The sequence below is a fragment of the Silene latifolia genome, chromosome 4 (assembly GCF_048544455.1).
Source record: "Silene latifolia isolate original U9 population chromosome 4, ASM4854445v1, whole genome shotgun sequence".
In the NCBI taxonomy this organism is placed as follows: Eukaryota; Viridiplantae; Streptophyta; class Magnoliopsida; order Caryophyllales; family Caryophyllaceae; genus Silene; species Silene latifolia.
Window position 1 is genome coordinate 11,849,554 of NC_133529.1, and position 23,288 is coordinate 11,872,841.

A 23,288-nucleotide genomic window follows, 5' to 3' on the forward strand; every position below is an offset into this window, starting at 1 on the left:
ATATTATATTTTTTTGGAAATCTAGCTTAATTTATTAACTTTTTAATAGTTTTCAAAATATAATTTACTTTTTAATATTTTCCAAAATATAATATACTCGAAATAAATATATTTGTTTATGTTAAAATAATTAACATCTTTATACGGAGTACTAATTAATACCATAAGTGGAGCATATTTATTTTAAGGAAAATCACCATATTCCGGTGTTCTCTGAATTCATACTTCAACCAAAACTATATAATATTTACATTGAAGTCCTTTGTTCAGGTTCATCGCACTGTGCTATTGATTTAAAACTATATAGTATAATTAATTTGTATAGATTCTTCGCCCGGGATATCTCTACTTACCATTATTTTTTTTTCATTAAATAAAATACTTAAAGTTGCATAACCCATAAATTTATCATTAATATATTTTTCTATGCATATCCTAAAATTACAATGAAATAAATTTTGAAACAAATTCACTACTCCCGCTATTAATATTTAACTTTTATAAATGAAACAATAGTAATAACGTTTCACTACTTTCCCGTAATCATTGTTACTTTCACTACTCCCGCCGTAATTATTGTTACTGTCACTACTGTCGCATTAATATTGATAATTTCACTACTCCCTCCGTAATCCTTGTTACTTTCACTATTGCCGCATTAATATTGATTATTTCACTACTCCCGTTGTTGTTTCTACCAGTTTCACTAATCTCATTTGATAATATTGTTATTTTTACTATTCAAATGAGTGATTACTATCATATCACTATATCCAATGTTACTACAACTCTTTTCTTTCTTGTGAAATTATTTTTTTACTACTTAGACATGCAATTTTAAGAGGATAATATATTTATATAAATATATTACATATATGCATTAAATCAATCGAAAGAATTATGCAATATTATATATTATGGAATCTAACTTGAATTATTTATAACCTATTTATATTATATTTTTGTATGTTAAATAATTAACATCTCTATACATCTAATAAACTATAAAGTTTAATAAAATTGCGTAGATTTTAAATTTAATATATAATTTTATAATGATAATAATTAACACCATAAGTGTGTATGTTTATACTAATTAATTATTTTATTTTATGAAAATTGACCATCTTCTAGTCTTCTATAAATATTTAGGAAAATTACCAAGCATCTTCTTTCTTTTAGTCTCCTTGAAATTGATAATCTTAATTAATTATTTTATTTTAAGGAAATTGACCATCTTAATTAATTATTTTATTTTAAGGAAATTGACCATGTTTTAGTCTCGTACAAATGTTTAGGAAAATTACGAAGCTTCTATATAATTTAATTTTAACCCAAACTATATAATATTTGCATTGAGATCCCTTAATTGGGTCCATCACACGGTGCTAGTGATATAAAACTATATAGTATAATTAATTTATATAACTTTCTTTAATTATATTGAAGTCACTTGGTTTCTTGAATTAATATATAGTATTGATTATAATTTATTAATTAATATGTACATACAAATATAAACGTGAACATTTACTTACAAAACATAAATATAATCGATTTTTCAGTAATTAATTCCACATTCTTTGCCGTGGGCCCACATTTCCTGTTTAATTAGAGTTCTGTTTTGTCGGGTTATTTTCCAGTTTGGTGGTTTCAGGTCGGGTCATTTTCGGATCGGGTCAGCTATGAGTCAATAAAGCTCGGGTCATGTTCGAGTTGGGTTGGGTCAATTTGGGTTTCGGGTTATGTAATTCGAGTTAATTTCGAATTCGGGTCAAATTGGTTTTGTCAAGTCTAGTCACATTTACTCTATAGTAAGTTGACAAAAGTGGCCGTTTTAAGGATATTTATCGATTTTTATGTTTCCTTTGCTAGCTGGTCGAATGTCCAAAGATAAAAATATCACGATGATATATCTACAAAATCGTCATCAACAACCCTATAAAATAACCTTGCCAGTTGCCATATATCACAGACACCCTATAAAGAAAGAGGAAAAACCAACACTTACTTTCACAAATATCATATTTTTTGTGTTGTTTATTTCTACCACGCCACCTTTATTAAAGAGTATAATACTTTTTTTATTTACCCTTTTAGAAAATACGGTGCTAATAGGCGTCATTCATCACAACATTTTCCAACTATAAAACCAACACTCCCCTACATTCAATTCTCGCCTTGCAAAATCACGCATATATGTCACTCTTAAGTACTCGCGTGAAGGGGAACCGTGACTATTTTCCTGACTCCTACACTTATGTACAAAGCCCAATTGATTTATGTCCGCCTGTATGGACACAAATTCCAGTAATTGATTTAGCCAAAGGAAAACATAGTCTTTCTGCTGCTAGAGAACTTGTCGAGGAAATTAAGCGAGCATGCGAGGAATTTGGCATGTTTAAGGTAATTGATTTAGCCAAGAAACTTAAAAAACTGATTAAACAAACCTTAAACATGCCAAATTCCTCGCATGCTCGCTTAATTTCCTCGACAAGTTCTCTAGCAGCAGAAAGACTATGTTTTCCTTTGGCTAAATCAATTACTGGAATTTGTGTCCATACAGGCGGACATAAATCAATTGGGCTTTGTACATAAGTGTAGGAGTCAGGAAAATAGTCACGGTTCCCCTTCACGCGAGTACTTAAGAGTGACATATATGCGTGATTTTGCAAGGCGAGAATTGAATGTAGGGAAGTGTTGGTTTTATAGTTGGAAAATGTTGTGATGAATGACGCCTATTAACACCGTATTTTCTAAAAGGGTAAACAAAAAAGTATTATACTCTTTAATAAAGGTGGCGTGGTAGAAATAAACAACACAAAAAATATGATATTTGTGAAAGTAAGGCTCTGTTCTTTTGGACTGAAATTGTCTCAATCAATCAATCGAATCAATCAACTTAATAGATTCAATCGAATGAATCGAACTTAATGGAGCTGAATCGAATCGAATCGAATCGAATGATTCGAATCGAATCGAATCGAATCAAATAATAATAAAAAGATTAAATTAATAATAATAATAATAATAAATATTATAATAAAAATAATAGCAACAATAATAATAATAATAATAATAATAATAATAATAATATATTATAATATTATTCATTAATAATAATAATAATATATTCAAATAATCTAATAATAATAATCTAATAAGATATATAAAAAAATAAAATAGTAATATAATAATAAATATAGTAATAATAATAATATTAGTAATATAAATGATAAAATTAATAATAATAATATAATATATTAATAATAATAACTAAAAAAATTAATAATAATAATAATAATATAATAATAGGTCTAATATAATAACTTATTAATATAATAATAATAAATATAATAATAATAATAATAATAAATATGTGATTAATAATATTAATAATAATGAGTATATTAATAAAATAATAAATATAATATAATAACTTATTAATATAATAATATTATATATAATAATAATAATAATTTATTAATAATATTAATAATAATGAATATATTAATAAAATAATAAATATAATGTTCCGGGAGTAATTCCGGAGCAGGATTATGACCACTTGAGCTTGTTGAATGACGTCGTTGCTTGTCTCTTCCTTTCACTCTCTCCTGTAAAGATGAACAAACTGAGGGCTCGGCTTGGTACCGAGCGTACTCACTCCGACGCTCAAGTCAGTAAACTTAAACAGATAAGTTGTGTATTAACTTGGCAAAGTATATTGTAGAGAGATAAGTGAGTTTATACCAGATTAAGATGATATTCGGATCCTTTTCTCAATGAGAGAAGTGGAGTATTTATAGACTTTCACCTTTTGTCACGTAGTGGCCAAGTGGCGAGCAGTGGAAAGATCTGTCTTACCCTCGGCCGAGGGACCCGGGACAGGCCGCAGGCCTGGTTGACTCCATGCCGAGGGGACTGGATGCGAGTACGCGGATATGCCTCTCGGCCGGCTAGTTCCCGAGCCGAGACCCAGTGACAGCCGAAGCGGGCTTTGTCGGTTAAGGGTCGTTAATATGTTGACTTGCTGTCTTTTAGCTTTGACCTTGGTCAATGTGTTGACTCGGTCAGCGGGTGCGGAATATGCCCCATCAATTTGCCCCCAGCGTAGTCTATGCCGTGGTATGGACCTTCGATGAGTGTTGAGTGTATTCTGCGCATGTCGAACTTCTTCCTCGGCTTGGTCCTGTTCAGGCCGTACCATATCCCCCCTCCACATTGTTGTGTAATGGACATCGAATGTGGAAAAGAAAATGGCGCTGGCCGAGACCAAGGTTGGGAGTGCCGTGTGCTTTTGATTGCCCCCGGCCGGTGCTGCCAAGCTTAGTTGATCAGCTGGCCGTTAGCAAGTAGATACCAAGGAGCGTGTCGAAGAAGATTTGTCACTGTATGTCGATTGACATTCCGTGGCTGCATGCTTGACACGTGGCCTAGTGTTGATTGGTGGACGCTTCATGGGCCTTGCTCTGATTGGTCCACTGAATGGGCTTTGCTCTATAAATAGAGCAGTATGCCCCTCATTTTGACCTGCAAACTTCTTTTTCTCAAAAAATTTCCTCTTTCTAGTTTTCGAAGAGTTTCTTTCTCTCTCTAGTTTTCGAAGCGTTACTCGGCGTAACACTTTCTTTCAAGGTAAACAAACAAATTCTTCCCCAACTTTTATTTGTTAATTAATTGTTGCCACCATGTCTGCTGCCGATGCTCTGCCTAGTACCTCTACTCCGGGGCGAACCGCCGCATCCCGATGAACAGGGAGCCATTTGGTTGTCACCCCGATAGGGTTCGGGGGCGCTTGTCGCCTTCTCCTGAAATTGATGAGAAATTTTTGGAGGATTTTGATGATGATGATGATGAAAAGACCCATTCTGATGTAGTGAGGCCGCATTTCCTGTGGCACGGCGAAGCCTGTTCGATTAAACCCGACCGTGTTTGGACGAACAAGTTCGCTAATGTCTCCGGACCTGAACTTTTTGAAGACCATTACTCCTTCGGCAGGGGGTATAGAATTATTGTCCCTGAGGGTGATCAGGCCGTCTGTTGCCCTCCCGAAGGTCAGATCGGCGTGTATATTAGGCATCCGGAGTATGGGCTCCGTTTTCCTCTTAATGAACACGTCGCGGCCATAATCAAAGCCATGAATGTCGCCGTGGCACAACTGCATCTGTTGGCCATTAGGACGATCATTGGCTTCGTATGGTTACGTCTTTTTAAAGGGGGGCCCCAACGGTGAACCTTTTTCGCCGGCTCCACCATCTTCGGCAGTCTACCCTAGGCGGCACGGTGGTACAGTGTGCAGACCGAGCCGGGTTATGTTACCGTTTCCAAGCTGACATCTTGCAAAGACTGGAAGGGGCGGTGGGTATACGTCGAGGTTCCGGAGGACTATCCACTTTGCCCGGTCCTTCCGCCGCGTCAATTTGCGGTGTGAGAGTCGGGGGAGCATGACAGATATGTCTCCCGTAATAAGATTAAGATGGACGCCAAGAAGGTCTATCTTAAGGAAGACGAAGTGCGGGCAATGAGCCATTCGAGGCCGAGAGGATGGCACGCCGAAGGGATGGATGCCTCCGACGCAGATCTTCCTTCAAGACGAGCCGCTTTGCCACGTCGGCCTCATACCGGCCCTCGGCCAGGGTGAGTGGGGTCGGTATGAGGCCCACCTTTGCTTTTTATGCTTCTGTATTTGAGCCTTGGTTTACTTCTTTTGCTTAACTGTTGACTTTGTTTCTTGCAGATCGATTTGGCCGTGATCTCCCCGTCTCCATCCTAAACAAGTTGGGACTTGACCAGGACGGGAGAGTTGTTGAGCTGCATCCTAAGGCCGCACCGCGTGATCGCAGACTGGCCCCGCACGAACTCATGGAGCAGGCGTTGAAGGCAATGGATGTGGGGGCGACTCAAGCGGAGATTGGCGGTAACGTGCCGCGCCGGAGACCAAAAACAACGTTTACGGCGGCTACGACGTCAACTCCAACTCAATCTCCAATCCCCGCAGTCCAAAAGGATACGGTGGTCGTCAATGTTGACGAGGACGTCACCGTTCTGGAGGGTCCTCCTCCTTCAAATAAGAGGAAGGAAACAACGCCTGCTGCTGCTGTTACCGAGGCAGGGAAAGAGAAGGGGTCAGCCGGCCCTCTGCCCAAGAAGGCTAAGACTGGTACGGATCTAACCCATGGCTCGGATTTAGCAGGTTCTTTAGGCATTCCTGATGACAGGCTTTCTGATATGTCAATGAATGTTGACATGGACGCTTTGTCTGGGTTTTTTATAGATCAGCCGTCGCCAGCTGTTGTTCTCACCGAACGGCAATTGGAGAAGCAGCCTGTGCAGACGGGCGACAAAAATGCCGCCGCCGACTCCTCATCCGAGAAGGTTTCCTCCGTTCAGCTCAGGGCGGACGACATAAGGTTGTCCAAGAGGCTGGTGAAGTGGGCTGAACTAGCCGGCACTCATCTTATCGAGCAAGAAAAGCTCGTTGCTCAAACTGCCCCTACGCTCGAACGGCTTACGCTTGAGCTTGTCGCTGCTAAGAAGGAGGCCGAGAGGACGAAGAAGGACTTCCTGGCCACCATGAAGGACTTCCTCGCTGAGCGAAAGCTTAAGGAGGAAGCTGAGAAGCTGGTCCTGGCCGAGAGAGCTAAGGTTGAGTCTGCGCTGGCTGATGCCGCTAAGCTGCGGGAGGAGAGGAACAAGCTTGAGGGTGGTTACACGGCCATGGTTGAGCAGAGGGAAAGATGGAAGTCCCTGCATTTGGCCGAGGCGAAGGAGCATAAGGGCACAAAGGCTATCCTTGCTCAGAGGGAGAAGGATATTGAGATGCTTAAAACCGTCATCATCCCTGACATGTGTGCCCGGTACCGGGACCAAGCTGAAGATGCTACCAGGGATGCAATTAAGGAGCTCCTTCCTGAAGGCACCTTTCCGTGGCAAGATTTTGACCGGCTTCTGGATGAGAAGGCGGCTGCTGCGGAGGCCAAGGCCGTGGCCGAGGCGAAGGCGGCGAAGGCCGCTCAGGAGGCTGCGGAGAAGGCGGCCCGTGATGCTAAGGTGAAGGCGGCTAGAGAGGAGGCTGAGAGGGCAAAGGCAAGTGAAGCTGCCAAGTCGTCCTCTGGGCCGCCCACCGTTGGTGATGCTGCTACTGCTGCCGGTGGCGAGCAGCAACAAGCATAGAGAGACGGGCGATCGTCACCAGATTCACCCGGCCCTTCGGACAGCTTCAGCTGTTCGGGGGCCAACTATTAAGCCTTTCCTCCCTGCCATTCTTTTGGCGCTTCATATCTGAAATGTTGTAATTTTTACTGTTCTTTTTTTGTTAAACTTTGGTAGGTTGTGCTTAGGCTATCCCTATAGGGACGGTCGTCGACTTGATTTTGTCTTGCTTGTAAACACATTTTTTTTTTAATGAAGTTTGTTTATCTGCCTTCGGCTTGGCCGAGGCTTTCATCTTGTCCTCCATTTAGTTGTCTTCTTACGTTTTTAAACATATTGAGCGCTTTTTAGTTTTTACCTTCGGCTTGGCCGAGGCAGTTAGATTGCGTATCTCAACTGTACTTAAACGTTTTTAGCATATTGGTCGTGCCCCTGCGCCGCACTGAACAGCCGAGGCAAGGTTTACGTTCCCCAACTTGCTCAGCAACATGTTGGCATGTCGGTCGCTTCCTCCTCCACTCCCGGCTTTGGCCGAGGCGGTCAGATTTGCGCTTCCCAACTGCTGTTGTAAACATGTTAGCATATCGGTCGTTTCCCCGTCACTCCCGGCTTTGGCCGAGGCAATCGAGGTTACGGCTCGACTGCATTCGTATCTATAGACATATTGATCGCTTCCTCTGCCACTCCCGGATTGGTCGGGGCAGTCAGATTTGCGTTCTCAACTGTACTTATACATTCTTAAGCATGTTGGTCGCTTTCGCGAGTATCAACTGCATTTGTAGTGACTGCCCGGCTTTGGCCGTGGCGTCTACTAAGCATGTTGGTCGCTTTCGCGAGTATCAACTGCACTTGTAGTGACTACCCGACTTTGGCCGTGGCGTCTACTTTGGTACGACTACGGAGGGGACAAGCATTTTGATGGAAAACTTGGATAATTCTTCATAAGATATAATCACGCGTTGGGGTGCCCACAACGGTCTCGGACACCTCCGCCGCTATACGAAATACTTCCTAAGGTTGTCTGTGTTCCAGTGGCTCATTAGAGGCACACCCTCCATGTCTGTCAGCCGGTATGTCCCCGGCCTCATTTCTTCCACCACCCTGTAGGGTCCCTCCCAGTTGGCCGTCATTTTACCATGGATGTTTCCTTTGTTGGTCGCACCCTCTGGCAGACACTTGGATGTTGACTACTTCATCTCTCTCGTCCTTTGAGACGAGCTTTTGTGCTTCCCCCCGGTCCGAGACGTACATCAATGTCAGGGCCCGGATGGACATCACAGCATCGGCCTCGCTCAAAGTGACCCGGCCTATGAGAACATTGTAGGCAGACAAACCATCAATAACCACGAACTAAGATAAAACATTTTTAGCCGCGTCCGCTTGGCCGAACATCACCGGCAGTCTGATTGACCCCAGGGGTACCAGGCCGAGGGGACTGGATGCGAGTACGCGGATATGCCTCTCGGCCGGCTAGCTGCCGAGCCGAGACCCAAGTGACAGGCCGACAGGCTTTGTTGGTTAGGCTGTTAATATGTTGACTTGCTGTCTTTTAGCTTTGACCTTGGTCAATGTGTTGACTCGGTCAGCGGGTGCAGAATATGCCCCATCATATAATATAATAATAATAATGATGATGATAATAATAATAATAATAATAATAATAATAATAATAATAATAATAATAATAATAATAATAATAATAATAATAATAATAATAATAATAATAATAATTAAAATATTAATAATAAATATAAGTATATTAAATATAAATATAATAATATAAAAAATACGAATTAATTATTAATAAATATAATAGTAATATAATAAATAAAAAAATAATATAATAATAACTATAGTAAATACATTAATATAAAAATAATAATAATAAGAATAATATCAATAAGAATAATAATAGTAATGTTGAAATAAACTAATATGAATCGAATCGAATCGAATCGAATCGAATCGAATCGAATCGAATGGAGTCAATCGAATCGAATCGAATCGAATGAAGCCGAATCGAATCGAATGAACTTATTAGAACTGAAATTAAGTCCAAAAGAACAGGGCCTAAGTGTTAGTTTTTCCTCTTTTGTTATAGGGTGCGTTTGTGATGTATGGCAACTGGCAAGGTTATTTTATAGGGTTGTTGATGACGATTTTATAGATATATCATCGTAATATTTTTATCTTTGGAAATTCGACCGGCTAGCAAAGGAAACATAAAAATCGATAAATACCCTTAAAATGGTCACTTTTGTCAACTTACTACAGAGTAAATGTGACTAGACTTGACAAAACCAATTTGACCCGAAAAAACTGATCCGAGATTCGAAATTAACTCGAATTACATAACCCAACCCAACTCGAACATGACCCGAGCTTTATTGACCCAGAGCTGACCCGATCCGAAAATGACCCGACCTGAAACCATCAAACTCGAAAATAACCCGACAAAACCGAACTCTAATTAAACAGGAAATGTGGGCCCCATGGCAAAGAATGTGGAATTAATTACTAAAAAACCGATTATGTTTATGTTTTGTACGTAAATATGTTCGTTTATATTTTGTATGTACATATTAATTGATAACGAATAATAAATAATTTAAATCACAAATAATTCACTCCAAATTTTTACTACAATAATAAATTACGATAAATTACACCAATTAATAAAAATCCAGTTCATATTTTTACTACAATAATAAATAACAATAATAATAAAGTACAAGAAATTAAACCATTGATAATAATCAATGGATCTAGTCAAAGTGTTGAATATCCATCCCTTGCACGGAGTAAAGGTAGTTGTTTTTCTATCACATACGCTCGTAACGTTGTAATTGTGTACATTATTTGTATTATCAGTAAGGTGAAATTTTAAATAGTGACCATACTTGAAGTTTCTGTATCGAACAACATTTGTTCCTCACCTTCTTTTTGATAAAATTTTCTAAAACCCAAAAACATGTTCTTTTCTTTGAAAAAAAAAAATTGAAAATCCAAAAACATGCATTTAATTTCAATTTACTCCACACATTTGTTTCTTTTTGAAACATAGTAAATAAATAACTGTGGGGAAGAAATTTTATATTTCAAAAATCTTCAAAAACATGCATTTCATTTCCGAATTTCCTCCACACATTTATTTCCATTGGAGATTATGTAAATAAATAAGTGTGGCAAGGAAACTTTTTTATATACAAATACAAAAACGTGTCTTTTATTTTTCCTATGTATTCCCCTACCTTTCGTTCCATCGAGGACGGTGTAAATTTTAAGTGTGGGGAGGAAAATATCAACTTTGTGCATATTGTTTATATTTGTATATATTTGCTTGTTAATTTGGAAAAATTACAAAAAAATACCTAAAAATTGAAAATTTTCAAATAAATCAAAAAATTTGCATTGTTTATATTATATATATTGCATTTGTCCTAACAATTTTGATAGGCAACACATGCGAGCATCGAAGAAGACGTTTGGTAAAATTCTTCCAATACTGTATCCTTCCTTTTCTTTTTGTATATATAAGCGTGGAGGAGGACGGGATATGTGATGTGGGTGTTCCCTTTGGGAACCATTTTGGATATACTTGTGTTGTTGGTGTGCTGTTAGAACTAAATATTGTATGCATTTAGACTAGACAAGTATATATGTGTTCACTCTTGCATTCACTTAGTTTGTTGATATGTTTAGTTGCATTTCATACACGTTGCATCTTGTTTATAAATAGTTGCATAGAGGGTTTAAATATGGAGGGTATATGTCGTCAATGATGATAATTGTTTTGCCCGTGTCATTTCCCTCTTGATAGCTTGTGCCTCTTGACGACACATGGTTAGGGTTTTTGTTTGCAAAAACCCGGAAGTCTAGCTTAACAACCAAGTTGCGACCACCCTGGAAGACCGTATTAGACCCGAGACTCGACCTAGGACCGACATAGCTACTCAAATGTAAGGATAGAGCCTCCATATGGCCGGTCCATCAAACCGGTCCCGTTAGGTATTTGTGAGTAGTTCTCCTTGCGTCGTGTGTCATGTCAAAACGCATAAGTATGGAGCTTATTCCTTGATTCCGTAGAAATGTTGATGTGCATATTGAGACGATTTTGTTCAATAAAGTAATCTGACAATAGCCAAATAAGCCTATGTCCCTTGAGTTATTTTTCCCTTTTGTTAACCTATTTTGAGCCTTAACTTTGTCGTTTCTATTGCCAACAAAACAACTACATTCCATAAACAACTCACCTTTGTTGAGTAGTTCGTCGTTGTAGTCCGTTTGTGGAAGCATATTTGGGTTGGAATTGACTCTTCTTGGGTGTATAATCTTGGATATCACATAAATGTGACGGTTCTTCAATTTTGGCTCATTTTGCAAGAATAAGAAGGTTACAAGTGTTGAAAAAATGAAACAAAGAAAATCAAATAGAAATGAGCAAAATGAAACGAAAAACAAAAAGAAAAGAGTGTTGTATTTGTGTTCAATAAAGGGTTGATGGATTTGCAATTGTTCTTGTTTAGAAAGGAAATGAATAATTTTTAGAAATGGTTATTTTTGCCAAATTTTGTGGAAGAATCATTTTGCATTTGGTAAAGTTTAGTGGATTGGTTAAATGTGGCGACTACTCAATCCTTAGCCCCACATATCCTAATATGGTGCTTGCACTAACCCCTTTTCACATAACCCAAGCCTCGTTATAACCCGACTGTGTCTCTTGTATGTGCATCATTTTGACATTTCTCTTGCGGATATTGGATGGAGTACCATATTAGAATGCGGGCATGCTTCACAAGTCGATTTAGGAGAGTGATTTTGGTTACTTTTGTCACAATAATCACCCTATTCTTCAACGAGTGTCTAGTGAAACCCGTGAGAGTCGGTCTTGTGTCTCCTTTGGTCAAGGGTTTGATATGGAGTCGAATCTTGTGTGTGTCGTGTCATTCTTGGGAGTATAGCGAAGTACTCCCTCTTTCCCGCCTAGAATTTGTTTCTTAGGCTCTCCGTGTTGTCAATGTCGGCTACTTGAGCTAGAACTAGGGAATAGACACCTTGGCGATACCTTGAGACGACATCCTCCACTAAAGACTCTCTTTGCTCAGTTTTTGAAAGAAAAACGGCCGCTTAGATGAGGAAAGCGGTTTGACTTTTTGTGATGCATCTTATGTGTTATTTCGTGCTTAAATGTTGGATGTGTCAAAAAATTTCTTGCAAGACCCCACTTGCCTTACGAGTTTTGCTTTACCTCATAAGTTGAAGGGGCGTTGAGTGCGCTAATACTCATTTAGATATTATTAGTTAAATAACTTAGTGATGCTTAAATCATGCATTCAGTATTAGGGGTCCGATTTGATTAGCATTTTTTTACCATTCTTGAGCTTACTCGAGGACGAGTAAGAGATAAGTGTGGGGAGATTTGATAACACCTTATTTTACCGATTTTTAACCCACATTTTATTTTTTATTCGATCGATATAATAAATCGACATAGTATTATTTACTCATTTTAGTATTAAAAAGAATGATAGAAAAATAAACTTAATTAAGGCAATTATATAGTATTTTTGGATGTTGGTACTGCTTTTGGATGTTTTGTTTTATAGGTACCGAGTTGAGCGGAAAAATAAGTGACAATAGTGCATCGAGACGGGTCTTGAAAGTTATCTCTCGTGGGCTGTTATGTTGGGCTTGTGATCACATGCTCCTTGTTTTATATGACAATTGCTCTTATTATTTGAGTTGGGCCTACTCATTGAACGATCTACTAAAAAGACCAACATAAAGAAGAAAGCTTCACCTTTGGTTTGTTGGGCTGGGCTCGAAAACAAGGAGTATTAGCAACCTAGCTGCTAAAGATCATCGACACATTACTAATTATCGTCGACAATTATTAATGAACTTCCTAAACTACCCCTCCCTCACACTCCGTCACTCTTTCACACTTAAAACTTAAAAAAAAAAAATCAACTCACATAACAACAAAAACCCGCTTCAACCACATCATTTCCGTCATCAAATTCAAACATTCAACAACGTATGTGTTCTTTATTAATTTTTTTTTTGAATATTTTCTTAGTTTGTATGTTTGTGACGGAATTAGGATAGAAGCCTTTATTGTAGACGGAATTAGGATAGATGCCTTGATTTGAGACGGATATAATCGTGTTTTGCAACTTTTTAATCGAACAAATTCAAAAAAAAACAACAAAAAAACACGTACCTGGGCTGGAACGAAAATCATTTTCGTCCAGATCCAGCCCAGACGAAAATGTTCTTCGTCCAGCATGGGTCTTGGACGAAAAACATTTTCGTCTGGGCCTGGATCTGGACGAAAATGTTCTTCGTCCAAGCCCAGTTACGTGTTTTTTTTTCGTTTTTTTTTAATTTGTCGATTTTTTTTTATAAAACTTATTTTTCCGTCTTGTTTTGTTATCATTAAAAAATAATTAATTATTAATAATAAACCCCGTCCGTGCCGAATTCGTTGTATTTTTATTTATTTTATTTTTTTAATTTTTTAAAATTTGTTTTTCCGTCTTGTTTTGTTTTCGTAAAAAAAATAATTAATTATTACTAATAAACCCCATTCGGGGCTAGTTCGTTGTATTTTAATTTTTTTTTTTTTACTTAAACTTATTTTTCCGTTTCACGACAAATAAAAAGAAATAGTGAAGTATAACACTATAATTAATAAAATTTTCGGTTTTATTAATTTAACTAATCAACGCCTTTTTGTTATTTTTTGAATAGATGGCCGGTGGAGGAAAAGACAGTCACGTTCGAGCTCGAAAGGGGCTCCAGTTTGAGTCTGAGGCTAGAGAGGGTAGTACCCAGTCCCGTCGTGGACTGCGGAGGAATTGGAGGAGGTGGTTCGGGCTGTTGATGAGATAGGTGAGGAGGAGGCGGGTGCGGAGCGAGTGCGTAGGGGGTCCCGTAGACGGGATGAGAAAGGGCGTTTTCAACGGATGTCGGATGGTAGTTCTAGTAGTGTCGTGGCTCCGAAGAAGAAGAAGTCGGGTAAGGATGTCTCTTGGTTGGTTTCCGATCCTGTTACGGGTGGTCCGTTGGTTCCTCACGTGATTCCCAGCTTTAGGAGTCACATTGCCCTTACCTTATGGCCGACTCCTAATGAGGTCGGTTGACCAGTTTTAACGGGTTACCACCGGTTTGGTAAGACGAGGTTGTTGAGTTGCTGGCGACTACCTTCGGTCGTTCGGACTATTTATGAAGGTAGTGGTCTTTCTTACCTTGCAGATTCCATGGCCGAGTATTTGAACATACCCCTTATTTCTGCTTTCGTTGAGAGATGGCAACCCGACACCAACAGTTTTCACATGCCTTTTGGGGAGTTGTCCATACTTCTTCACGATGTTGCGCAGATCTTAGGTGTTCGGGTAGATGGTGACTGTTGTAAGGTTGAGAGTGCGGACGGGACGTTGGCGGATCCCCTTATGTATGTTTGTGGCTTCTTTGCGAAGTCACAAAACGAGTTGAGGTTGCCGTTAAACCCTAATAAGGTCCCTATTTACAAGAGTGGGGGTATATTGGTAGATGCAGTTTGTGACATGGCGGCAGCTGGTTGGGATGTTGTTCATGCTCAGAGGTTCTTGGCTGCGGTGTTGGGGTCGACACTTTTTGTCGACAAATAAGGTGATAGGTTACGTCCTCAGTGATACTGATTTTGTACACCACTACGCTTAGGGAGCCGGTGCACTAGCCTTCATGTACCGACAGTTGGGTGTGGCTTACTTATGCTTCCATTTGGTGAGATCCGTATGGGCCGCGTCAGGAGGAGTATCATCCTCGTACTCTGTTTGCCGGTTGTGTTCGTTTCATGGACATAGTCAAGCCGTACCAGCCCGATCGGTGTTTACGTTAGTTTGGGTATGTGCAGGTAATACCCAATTCCATTATGAGAACGATGGCGCACCGTCCTGCTTCGGGGATAGGGTACGAGGTTAGTGTCGGGGCGGTGGCCGATCATCTTTGGGATTGTTGGGAGGATCACTTGGTTCACCTTTCTCGTAGATCAAGACCAGTTAGTTTCCCGGGGATAACGGCGCCAGATTACAAGAATTGGTATAATGGGAGTTCTCACCCGTTGATCATTGATCCCGACCACCATGATGCCCCCGCTGCACATGACGATTTTGATGTCCCTGCTGAGGTAATAATTTTACTTACCGTTGTTGTAATAATTGTTTAAATTTCTTACTGTTTGTCGATAATGATTAAAATGTCTTAGTTATTTTTGTCAATATGTAGACTGCACGTGCTTTAGTGTTTCAGTTTGCCCAAGCCGGAAGGATTGCCGATGACAAGAAACAGCTTTCGTTCTTCCGCAAGATGATGAAGAACATCCAACCATTGGTTGAGAGGGCTAGGCACATACAGAGTACTAGAGGACCCCGTCAAACACCCGGTGATCATGTTCAGCGTAGATCAGATGGTGTCTTTACTGACAGCGAGGGTGAGGATGATGAGTAGTCGGGAGACTAATTTGTGTTTGTTTTCATTTATTTTGTACGTTTTTAAACACTTTCTCTATGTTGGACGACTATGTTAGTCGACTATTCAAACCTTGTTTAATTCAAAAAATATGACGGTTTTAAATTCTGAAATTTCTGGAATACATAGCAACTGATGCAAATTCGGAAATTTCTGGAAATACTCACTACTTCATGACAATGGCTAACATAAGGAAAACAAACAAATACAAGATACACTTGAAATAAAACTTCATCATCCTTGACATTTCCGAAATCTCTTCTTTTATACCTATCAATTGCTCTTTCATGACATTTCCACTTGATGCATCATCACCTTCATCTTCACATGCTATCATCAACTTTTTTGTTACTGTCAAATGATCATCAGTCAACCACGACACAAAATTATTGCGATCTAAACACTTAAAATACGCTTTTATTGGATTATTAATTGACCCGGAAATCTTGATGATAGCGTTTTTGGCACAACGATTGCAACATTGATTCTTAACATTAAGGCCTTCAATAGGGTGGTTTCTCCACATTGAGGATGATGTCGACATAAGTAGAGAGATGAAGATGAAAATAAAAGAAGATGAAAATGAGTGAAAAATAGAAGAAGATGAAGATGAGTGAAAAATACAAGAATATGAAGATGTTAATATAGGTGAGATTGTGGAAAAAATGGAGGAAAAATAACCGTTACAATTCAAAAATAACCGTTACAATTCAAAATAACCGTTACAATTCAAAAATAACCGTTACAATTCAAATCCAACCGTTACAATTCAAATCTAACCGTTACAATTCAAAATAACCGTTACAATTCAAAAATAACCGTTACAATTCAAAAATAACCGTTTTGCACCGACTTCTTATAAATGGCCCATTCTGTGTCAATTTCAATCACAACATCCATTCCTATTCACTCACTACAATACTAAATACTCAAAAAATCAGAGCTTATCAACTAAGAATCGATCTAATTGTTCAAAATTTACCAGTGCTAGTTTCTCGACTTGAATTAGTGGTTCCTAGTGCCACCGTATGGCACTTGCTTGAAAATCCTCCAATTGGGGTTTAGTGTTAGGGTTTGAGGTATGGGGTTTAGGTTTTCAGGTTTAGTTATGTTTTAATTATGTTTTAAGTGATTTATGTAATGTCGTTGTATTTCAAATTAAGGAATGTTTTAATTAAATATCGTTGCATGTTAAATTAAGCTACTAAAATATAAGGTACAATAATCGCACAAATAAAATATAAGGTACAATAATTGGACAAATAAAATATAAGGTACAATAATCGGACAAATAAAAGCTAACATCCGGTCTCGAAACTGCGCCACAAAGTTAGCTGATGTCGATACATGCCTCTATAATGAGCTATGCTATCATCATGTTCCCAACAAGGGGCTATTAGAGGCATAGGTGACAAGGGGCGTACCCGGAGCCTCAGATAGTGGCTTCCCGCATGTAATATCCATAAGACACCATATGGGGTAGGTACTCCAGTGGGGGCTCGTGAAGGCAAGTAAGTATGACTACTACTCCAATGTCGGTGACCTTCTTGATCTACCCATGAAGAAACGCAACATATCACCCAATTGTACATCGTAGCATAACCATATAGATCGAAACCGTCCATTCAATGACCCGTGCCACACGGTACCTGATCCATAAATCTAATTCTAGCTACCTCCGCATCAAATCTCTCCGGGCCATAGATATGATCACGGTAAAGGGGACTACGGATTTCCCTAACTAAATCTGCTATAGCCATCGTGAAATGAGATTGGTCACCCCGAACAGCATGTGAGAGAACTCGGTAACCACAATGACCGTCTCCGGAAGGATTATACCACGCTTCTAGATACTCTGTAAACCAGGAAGGCAAAAACTCAAGATAAGAAAAGTACCTCCAATGACCAATAGTGTAATTTACCTCCAGAGGTGCGCAATGCTATGTGCTGAAACTCCCCGTACTCGTGGTAGCGGTGGTAGACGGTGTGCCTGGACCCGTTTGAGTGGATCGGGGGTAGTAGACGGAGTAAAATGAACCGTCGGAGTGGAATGGGGAGTAGTAGACGGAGTAATAGGAACCGTCGGAGTGGAACGGGGGTACTAGACGGAGTAACCGGAACCGTCGGAGTGGACCCGGGGGTGTTAGGTTGTTGCGAAGACGAGTTTCTTTGGGGCGTAGCTCTGCCTAATCGAACCTGAACTCGTACATGCTCAACGGCAGACGGTTCTCTACGAGTTCCCCTATCGGATGTCCTCTAGGGTTCTCGTTCACCCGAGGCTCGTATATATCCTCCCCATTCGGATGTATCTGAGAGTAAAGGGCATCGAACATGGATGATCTCATACTCGGATCTGCATTATGAATTTCATCGAATAACTCCTCGAGTCGATCATCGTCACAAGCCGACATTGCCTCCGAACCATCGTACTCCAAATTCCTCCAATATACATGTAACACATCAAGAGGGACTCGAAATCCGTTTCTAGCAATGCGATGAATTGAACAAGCACATAACAAACCAAGTGTAGTAGTCTTTACACAACCGCAATCGATCATCAAGGCATCTTCCGTCATCTTGGCGCTTCTTTCTAATTCTCCACGCAATTTAATGATGGCATTCTTTGAGATTTTATAAGAAAATCTGGAGAATAATCGATGAATCCCCGTTAACCGTCTCGATCTAGATAACTCCAACGAGTGTCGGATCTCAACATGTTGTGTTTTCATCAAAGAATGAAAACGGATCCAGATGCTATCAATGGCCAGTTTCGCGCTATTCAACCATTTCTTCAAATTCGCATGAGCCGACTCAACCCGGGATGTAGAAGTGTTCTCAAACTGAGTTATCTTGTTCGTTCTGTACTTGGCTCATTTCTCCACATGCGGGAACCATTGACTCTCAATATAAGCCGCCACTCCCGCCCATTGCCTTGCCAAATTGGCCCACGCCACATCAAATTTATCTCGGGAATCCGCCTCGACAACCGCTTTAAACAAGTTACAAGTTATGAACTTAGCCCAACTATCTCGACCCGTGATATGAAGTGCTCTCGTCTCCACGTTAGCATATATATGCCAAAGACATAGCAAGTGAGCCGAATCCGGAAAAACAGTGGGAATCGCGTTCAACAACCCTTGCTCGCAATCAGTAACAATAACATTAGGTTAAACGACATCATTGAGAAGGGCCTTCAGTTTCTGTAAGACCGAACGCTATCCATTCTCGGACTCATGCGTCAGAAGAGCATACGCGATCACAAAGCTCTTCCCAACGGGTGTGACTCCAACCATCTCAACAAGCGGAAGACGGTATAAGTTTGTCTTGTACGTGGAATCGATTAGGACCACATAATAGTATGATCGAAACAACTTAACGGCTTCTGTATGAGCCATGAACACGTGGTTTAGCTCTTCGGTCTCCTGATCAGTGACCCAATAATGAACGTACTTATGCTGAACCGCAAGTGCTAACATCGGTTGTGCCGGGTTCCTCCCATTTCTTTCCTCGGCCCTTACTTTCTGAGAACGATTGTAGATTTGTCGCCGATTAGGTCTTGACTTTTCCGGATTCCGCTGATGCAAACCCGCACTAATAATAGCCGGTCTTACGTGAGCTCTAACTTGGGCGTCGATATAAGTCAACTCCTCTTCATCAAACTTTGCAAAGTATCTATCGTCGTCACAATAGAACGTTAAAGCATGATTATGAAACCCGGATATCATGACAAGCTTCCACTTATTCTCTTGTATTTCAACAGCTTTCATTTGAAATTTGCATTTACATCACGCGGTAACCGTGTTAGCCCTCATTAAAGCATCGACATCATTATTTACGGGACCTCTTCCACCCATCCGACAAACAAAATAATCCTGTTTCAAATTCGTGTAACCATCAACTCTCTTGTTGCTTGCTCTTTTTATACCAAACCCGAGTCTAAGTCCGATCTCAAATGCCCAATTAAACGCTTCCATAGTTGACGAAAAAAATCTGGTGGTCGTAAAATGATCTGAGTAATCAATACCGTGTTAGAATATCTGAAATATTTTTTTAGTTAATTAATTAGTAAATAACTAGTTTAGACCCCGTGCATTATATGCACGGTATTTAAAGTTTTAATATTTTTATAAAATTATTTATATAATATTGATACCTTATAGTAATTCTTTACATTTGTCATCATTATATTTTGCTTGGATAAATAAAAGTTTGAACTGAAAATTAGTTAAGAGAATTGAGTCATGAGTTAAAATATATTCTAATAAAAATATTTTTATAACATAAAACTAATGAGTTTCAATTTATATTTTTTTTTTCAATTTTCTTTGTCACGAAAGTAATAACAACGATCGTTATAGACAAAATATGGGTCAACTCATCATCTAATAATAGGAATAATAAAAGATTTAGCAATTTATACTTTTCTATCAAATTTTTTATTTTAATTAAAATAATATAGTTTAGAGTTTAATGAAAATAATATAATTTGAAGAAAAGATTAATTTTAATGAAAATATAATAGATTAATTAAATTGTCATTGTTAGTTTCCTTATTTAGTGAATGAATATAATTATATCATTAGTTTCCTTTTTTAAGAATATGCTTTTTGGCGGGAAAATAATAGAGTTCGCCTATTCATTTAGTAAATAGGGGATTAAATTCAGTTTTCAGATAATTAAGTGGTCCATTTTATGTGGGAAGTTACCCATGATCAAGGTAACAACCCATGATCCTCTCCTATTCTACAGCCACCACCACCCACTTCTTTAGTCACTTAGAAACTGTTTTTTGATGGGAAAAACAGTATAAAAGAAACGTGATAACATCTGGTAAAGGTCACCAAACCTATTCTCCCTTAAGATAATATACACCATCTAAATCAGTGAGAAGGAAGGTTCGGAACCGAAATCAGAGTAAGAAAGAGACAGACGTGCAGACACACAGACGAGTTATCGGAAAGACGGAAACGGGTTTATTTCTTTATTCGGGTTTAAAAGCTGTTCAGGAATACCGATAAGCAATGGCTGGAGGTTTTAATTCTCGATCTTTATTTATCGCTTCCGCAATTTATTTGTTCGTATATTCATTTAGTAATTAGAATATACATGATTAAGAATGAGATTAAACTTACATTTGGTATCAGAGCGAGTATATCGCCTCTGTCTTGCTTGTTGATTCCGACTTCAGTTTTGCGTCTTTGATATGATGGATCTGTTGTGTTGTTTTTTCGTTTTTTCCGACGGAAACTCCCTTGATAATTGTTTTTTATAGCTTCGTCTTCATTCTGATTCGTTTTTTATCATGAAATCTGGAATTTTTGTGTTAATTTATGTTCTGGATTTTTTTTTTGTTTTAATGGTGGGGACGGGGGTAAGGGATGAAGTTTTGCCCATTTTGTCTCGTCTGATTTGAAGAAGTGATATGCAGAATAAAGTTTGCTGCTGTTTTGGTTTATGAAAAGTATACGTTTTGTCCTTGTGAGTTGTGTGACAAGTTATTTTTATATTCTTTGTCCTTTGTTTGCTGCATTTATGAGGATGGTGCATGTATATACTTTTTCCTAGACCTACTTTATAAGCATGTATAGTACATTAGTACCCATGTGCTCTCTGCAAAATATGAAAGAGACTTGACTTGTTGGCATAAGGGACAAATAATTGTGTACTTGTGCAGCTGTGTCCCATTTGTTTAGTTGTCGCCTTTACGGTTTTATCATGTGGACTTTGGGTTTTGATTTTGTTAATACTGACCACTTAGATAAGTCTGATAGTGGACGATTCATGACATTTGGCTTCAGTACATGTGTGTTCAATTACTTTGGCTAATTAAGTATGCTTTATATTAGAAATTGATCCTATTTAAATTTGCTTGAAGTGATGCCGTTTTTTTTGGACTTTCGACAGTAGCATTGATTTATGGTTTGTGCTGTTGTTAAATATCTGACTTCCCTAACCTTATATACATTAAGTTCAGTATATAGATTAATGGTTTAAATGTCAAGTGATTTTCAATTTATTAGTTAGGGAGTAGCCACAGCATCTCTAATTGATTAAATTTTATTCGAAATCGCATGTGGAAATTAGACATTTTATTGTAATTAATTATACGTAATGTGATGAGACTTACCCACAGGAATCTTATTATATTTGTGTGATTAATTAGGATGTTATATTGAATTATGTTTCTTAATATACCCACAGGAGTTGAGAAATGAATATAATTTGATAGTTTCATCATAAAGTTTAATTTTTTATGCATCTAATTTGAGTAGACTTTAGCCCACAGACAAGTTTATGTCACTAGATTCATATAAGCATAATTTACATTGGTAAGTTGTGATAAAGTTAAGTCTCAATTTTTGTTACTAAGCATGTATATTTAAAATTTGCAGCAAGTTTACCTGGAAGTTCCTATGATATCAAAATAGACGTTCCTGAATTAACTGGTGATAATTTTAAGGTGTGGAAGGAAAGAGTTCTATTGCATTTAGGATTCACGCGTTTCGATTATGCTATACAACATGATGAACCGGCTAAGATAAAGGAAACTAGCACACCAGATGAAGTAGACCATCGTGAAAAGTGGGAGAAATCAAACTATATTTGCACGATGTTCATAAAGACAAAACTGTGTGCTAGTATCCGAGGTTCCGTCGAGCAGCATACTAAAGTTCGAGACCTTCTTAAAGCAATAGATGAACAGTTCGAAACTTCTGATAAGGCTTTGGCAAGCACCTTAATTATGAAATTTACTTCTTTGAAGCTCAATGCCACTAATGGAGTGCGTGATTTCATCATGCGCATGAGGGATATTGCAGCCCAACTTAAGGTATTGGAAGTTACTATGTCTAACTCTTTCCTGGTACATTTCATTTTGTGTTCTCTCCCAGCACAATATGCCCCATTTAAGATCTCTTACAACACACATAAGGACAAATGGTCTCTTAATGAATTAATGACCATGTGTGTTCAAGAGGAGGGGAGATTGTTGTTCGAGGAGGGCGAAAAGGTGAACCTAACCACTAGTACTAATAAAGAATCATCTAGTACTAAGAAGGGTCACCATAAGGATAAGGGAAAGGGTAAGATGTCTGTTGAGCCGACCATTAAGAAGGAGTCTTCATGTTCTTCTGTAAAAAGAAGGGACATATGAAGAAAGACTGCATATAGTTCAAGGCTTGGCTTAAAAAGAAAGGTAATTTTCATGCGTTTGTTTGTTATGAATCTAATATGGTTAATATTATTCATAATACTTGGTGGATTGACTCTGGTACTACAATCCATGTTTCGAATACCTTGCGGGGTATGACAAACTGCATGGAAACCAAAGTGGCAAGTGAAAGCTCTATCTATTCAGAAACCGGATAGGCTCGAACGTGGAGGCCGTAGGGACATGCAGTTTAGTTTTGAGTAGTGGTTTTGTTTTGGTTTTGGAAAAGACATTTTATGTTCCGAATTTTGCTCGGAATTTAATTTCAATTTCAAGGCTTGTACCGTTTGGATTTACCTTTAATTTTTCGAATTCTGGTTTCGATTTGCGAAATTCTAAAGTTATTGGTTATGGTATTTTGTCTGATAATTTATATCGTCTTTATTTAAAAAATGATACCACTCAAAACACT

The 23,288-nt window shown here is 38.5% G+C and overlaps 3 protein-coding genes across 3 annotated transcripts; 2 read left to right on the plus strand and 1 right to left on the minus strand.

Moving 5' to 3' along the window:
* The first annotated feature begins 12,411 nt into the window (after window positions 1-12,411).
* On the plus strand, window positions 12,412-15,822 carry LOC141652955 (uncharacterized). Its single transcript, XM_074460576.1, has 3 exons — window positions 12,412-13,192; window positions 13,909-15,325; window positions 15,424-15,822. Exons 2-3 carry the CDS (start codon window positions 15,071-15,073, stop codon window positions 15,643-15,645), a joined length of 477 nt encoding a protein of 158 aa, XP_074316677.1. The 5' UTR covers window positions 12,412-13,192; window positions 13,909-15,070; the 3' UTR covers window positions 15,646-15,822.
* A 3,059-nt stretch (window positions 15,823-18,881) lies between these two features.
* Window positions 18,882-19,433, minus strand: LOC141651060 (uncharacterized). The gene has a single exon (XM_074458785.1). The coding sequence runs from the start codon at window positions 19,431-19,433 to the stop codon at window positions 18,882-18,884; it is 552 nt and encodes a 183-aa protein (XP_074314886.1).
* A 1,254-nt stretch (window positions 19,434-20,687) lies between these two features.
* On the plus strand, window positions 20,688-22,819 carry LOC141651061 (uncharacterized). The gene is made up of 2 exons (XM_074458786.1): window positions 20,688-20,697; window positions 22,059-22,819. The coding sequence occupies exons 1-2, from the start codon at window positions 20,688-20,690 to the stop codon at window positions 22,817-22,819; spliced, it is 771 nt and encodes a 256-aa protein (XP_074314887.1).
* The last annotated feature ends 469 nt before the right edge of the window (window positions 22,820-23,288 follow it).

Excerpts from the sequence above, each read along its gene's own strand:
- LOC141652955 (XM_074460576.1), top strand. The coding sequence starts at position 15,071 with ATGAGAACGATGGCGCACCGTCCTGCTTCGGGGATAGGGTACGAGGTT. Across the intron at positions 15,326-15,423 it reads ATTTTGATGTCCCTGCTGAG|ACTGCACGTGCTTTAGTGTT; the intron begins GTAATAATTTTA and ends GTCAATATGTAG.
- LOC141651060 (XM_074458785.1), bottom strand. The coding sequence starts at position 19,433 with ATGAAAGCTGTTGAAATACAAGAGAATAAGTGGAAGCTTGTCATGATA.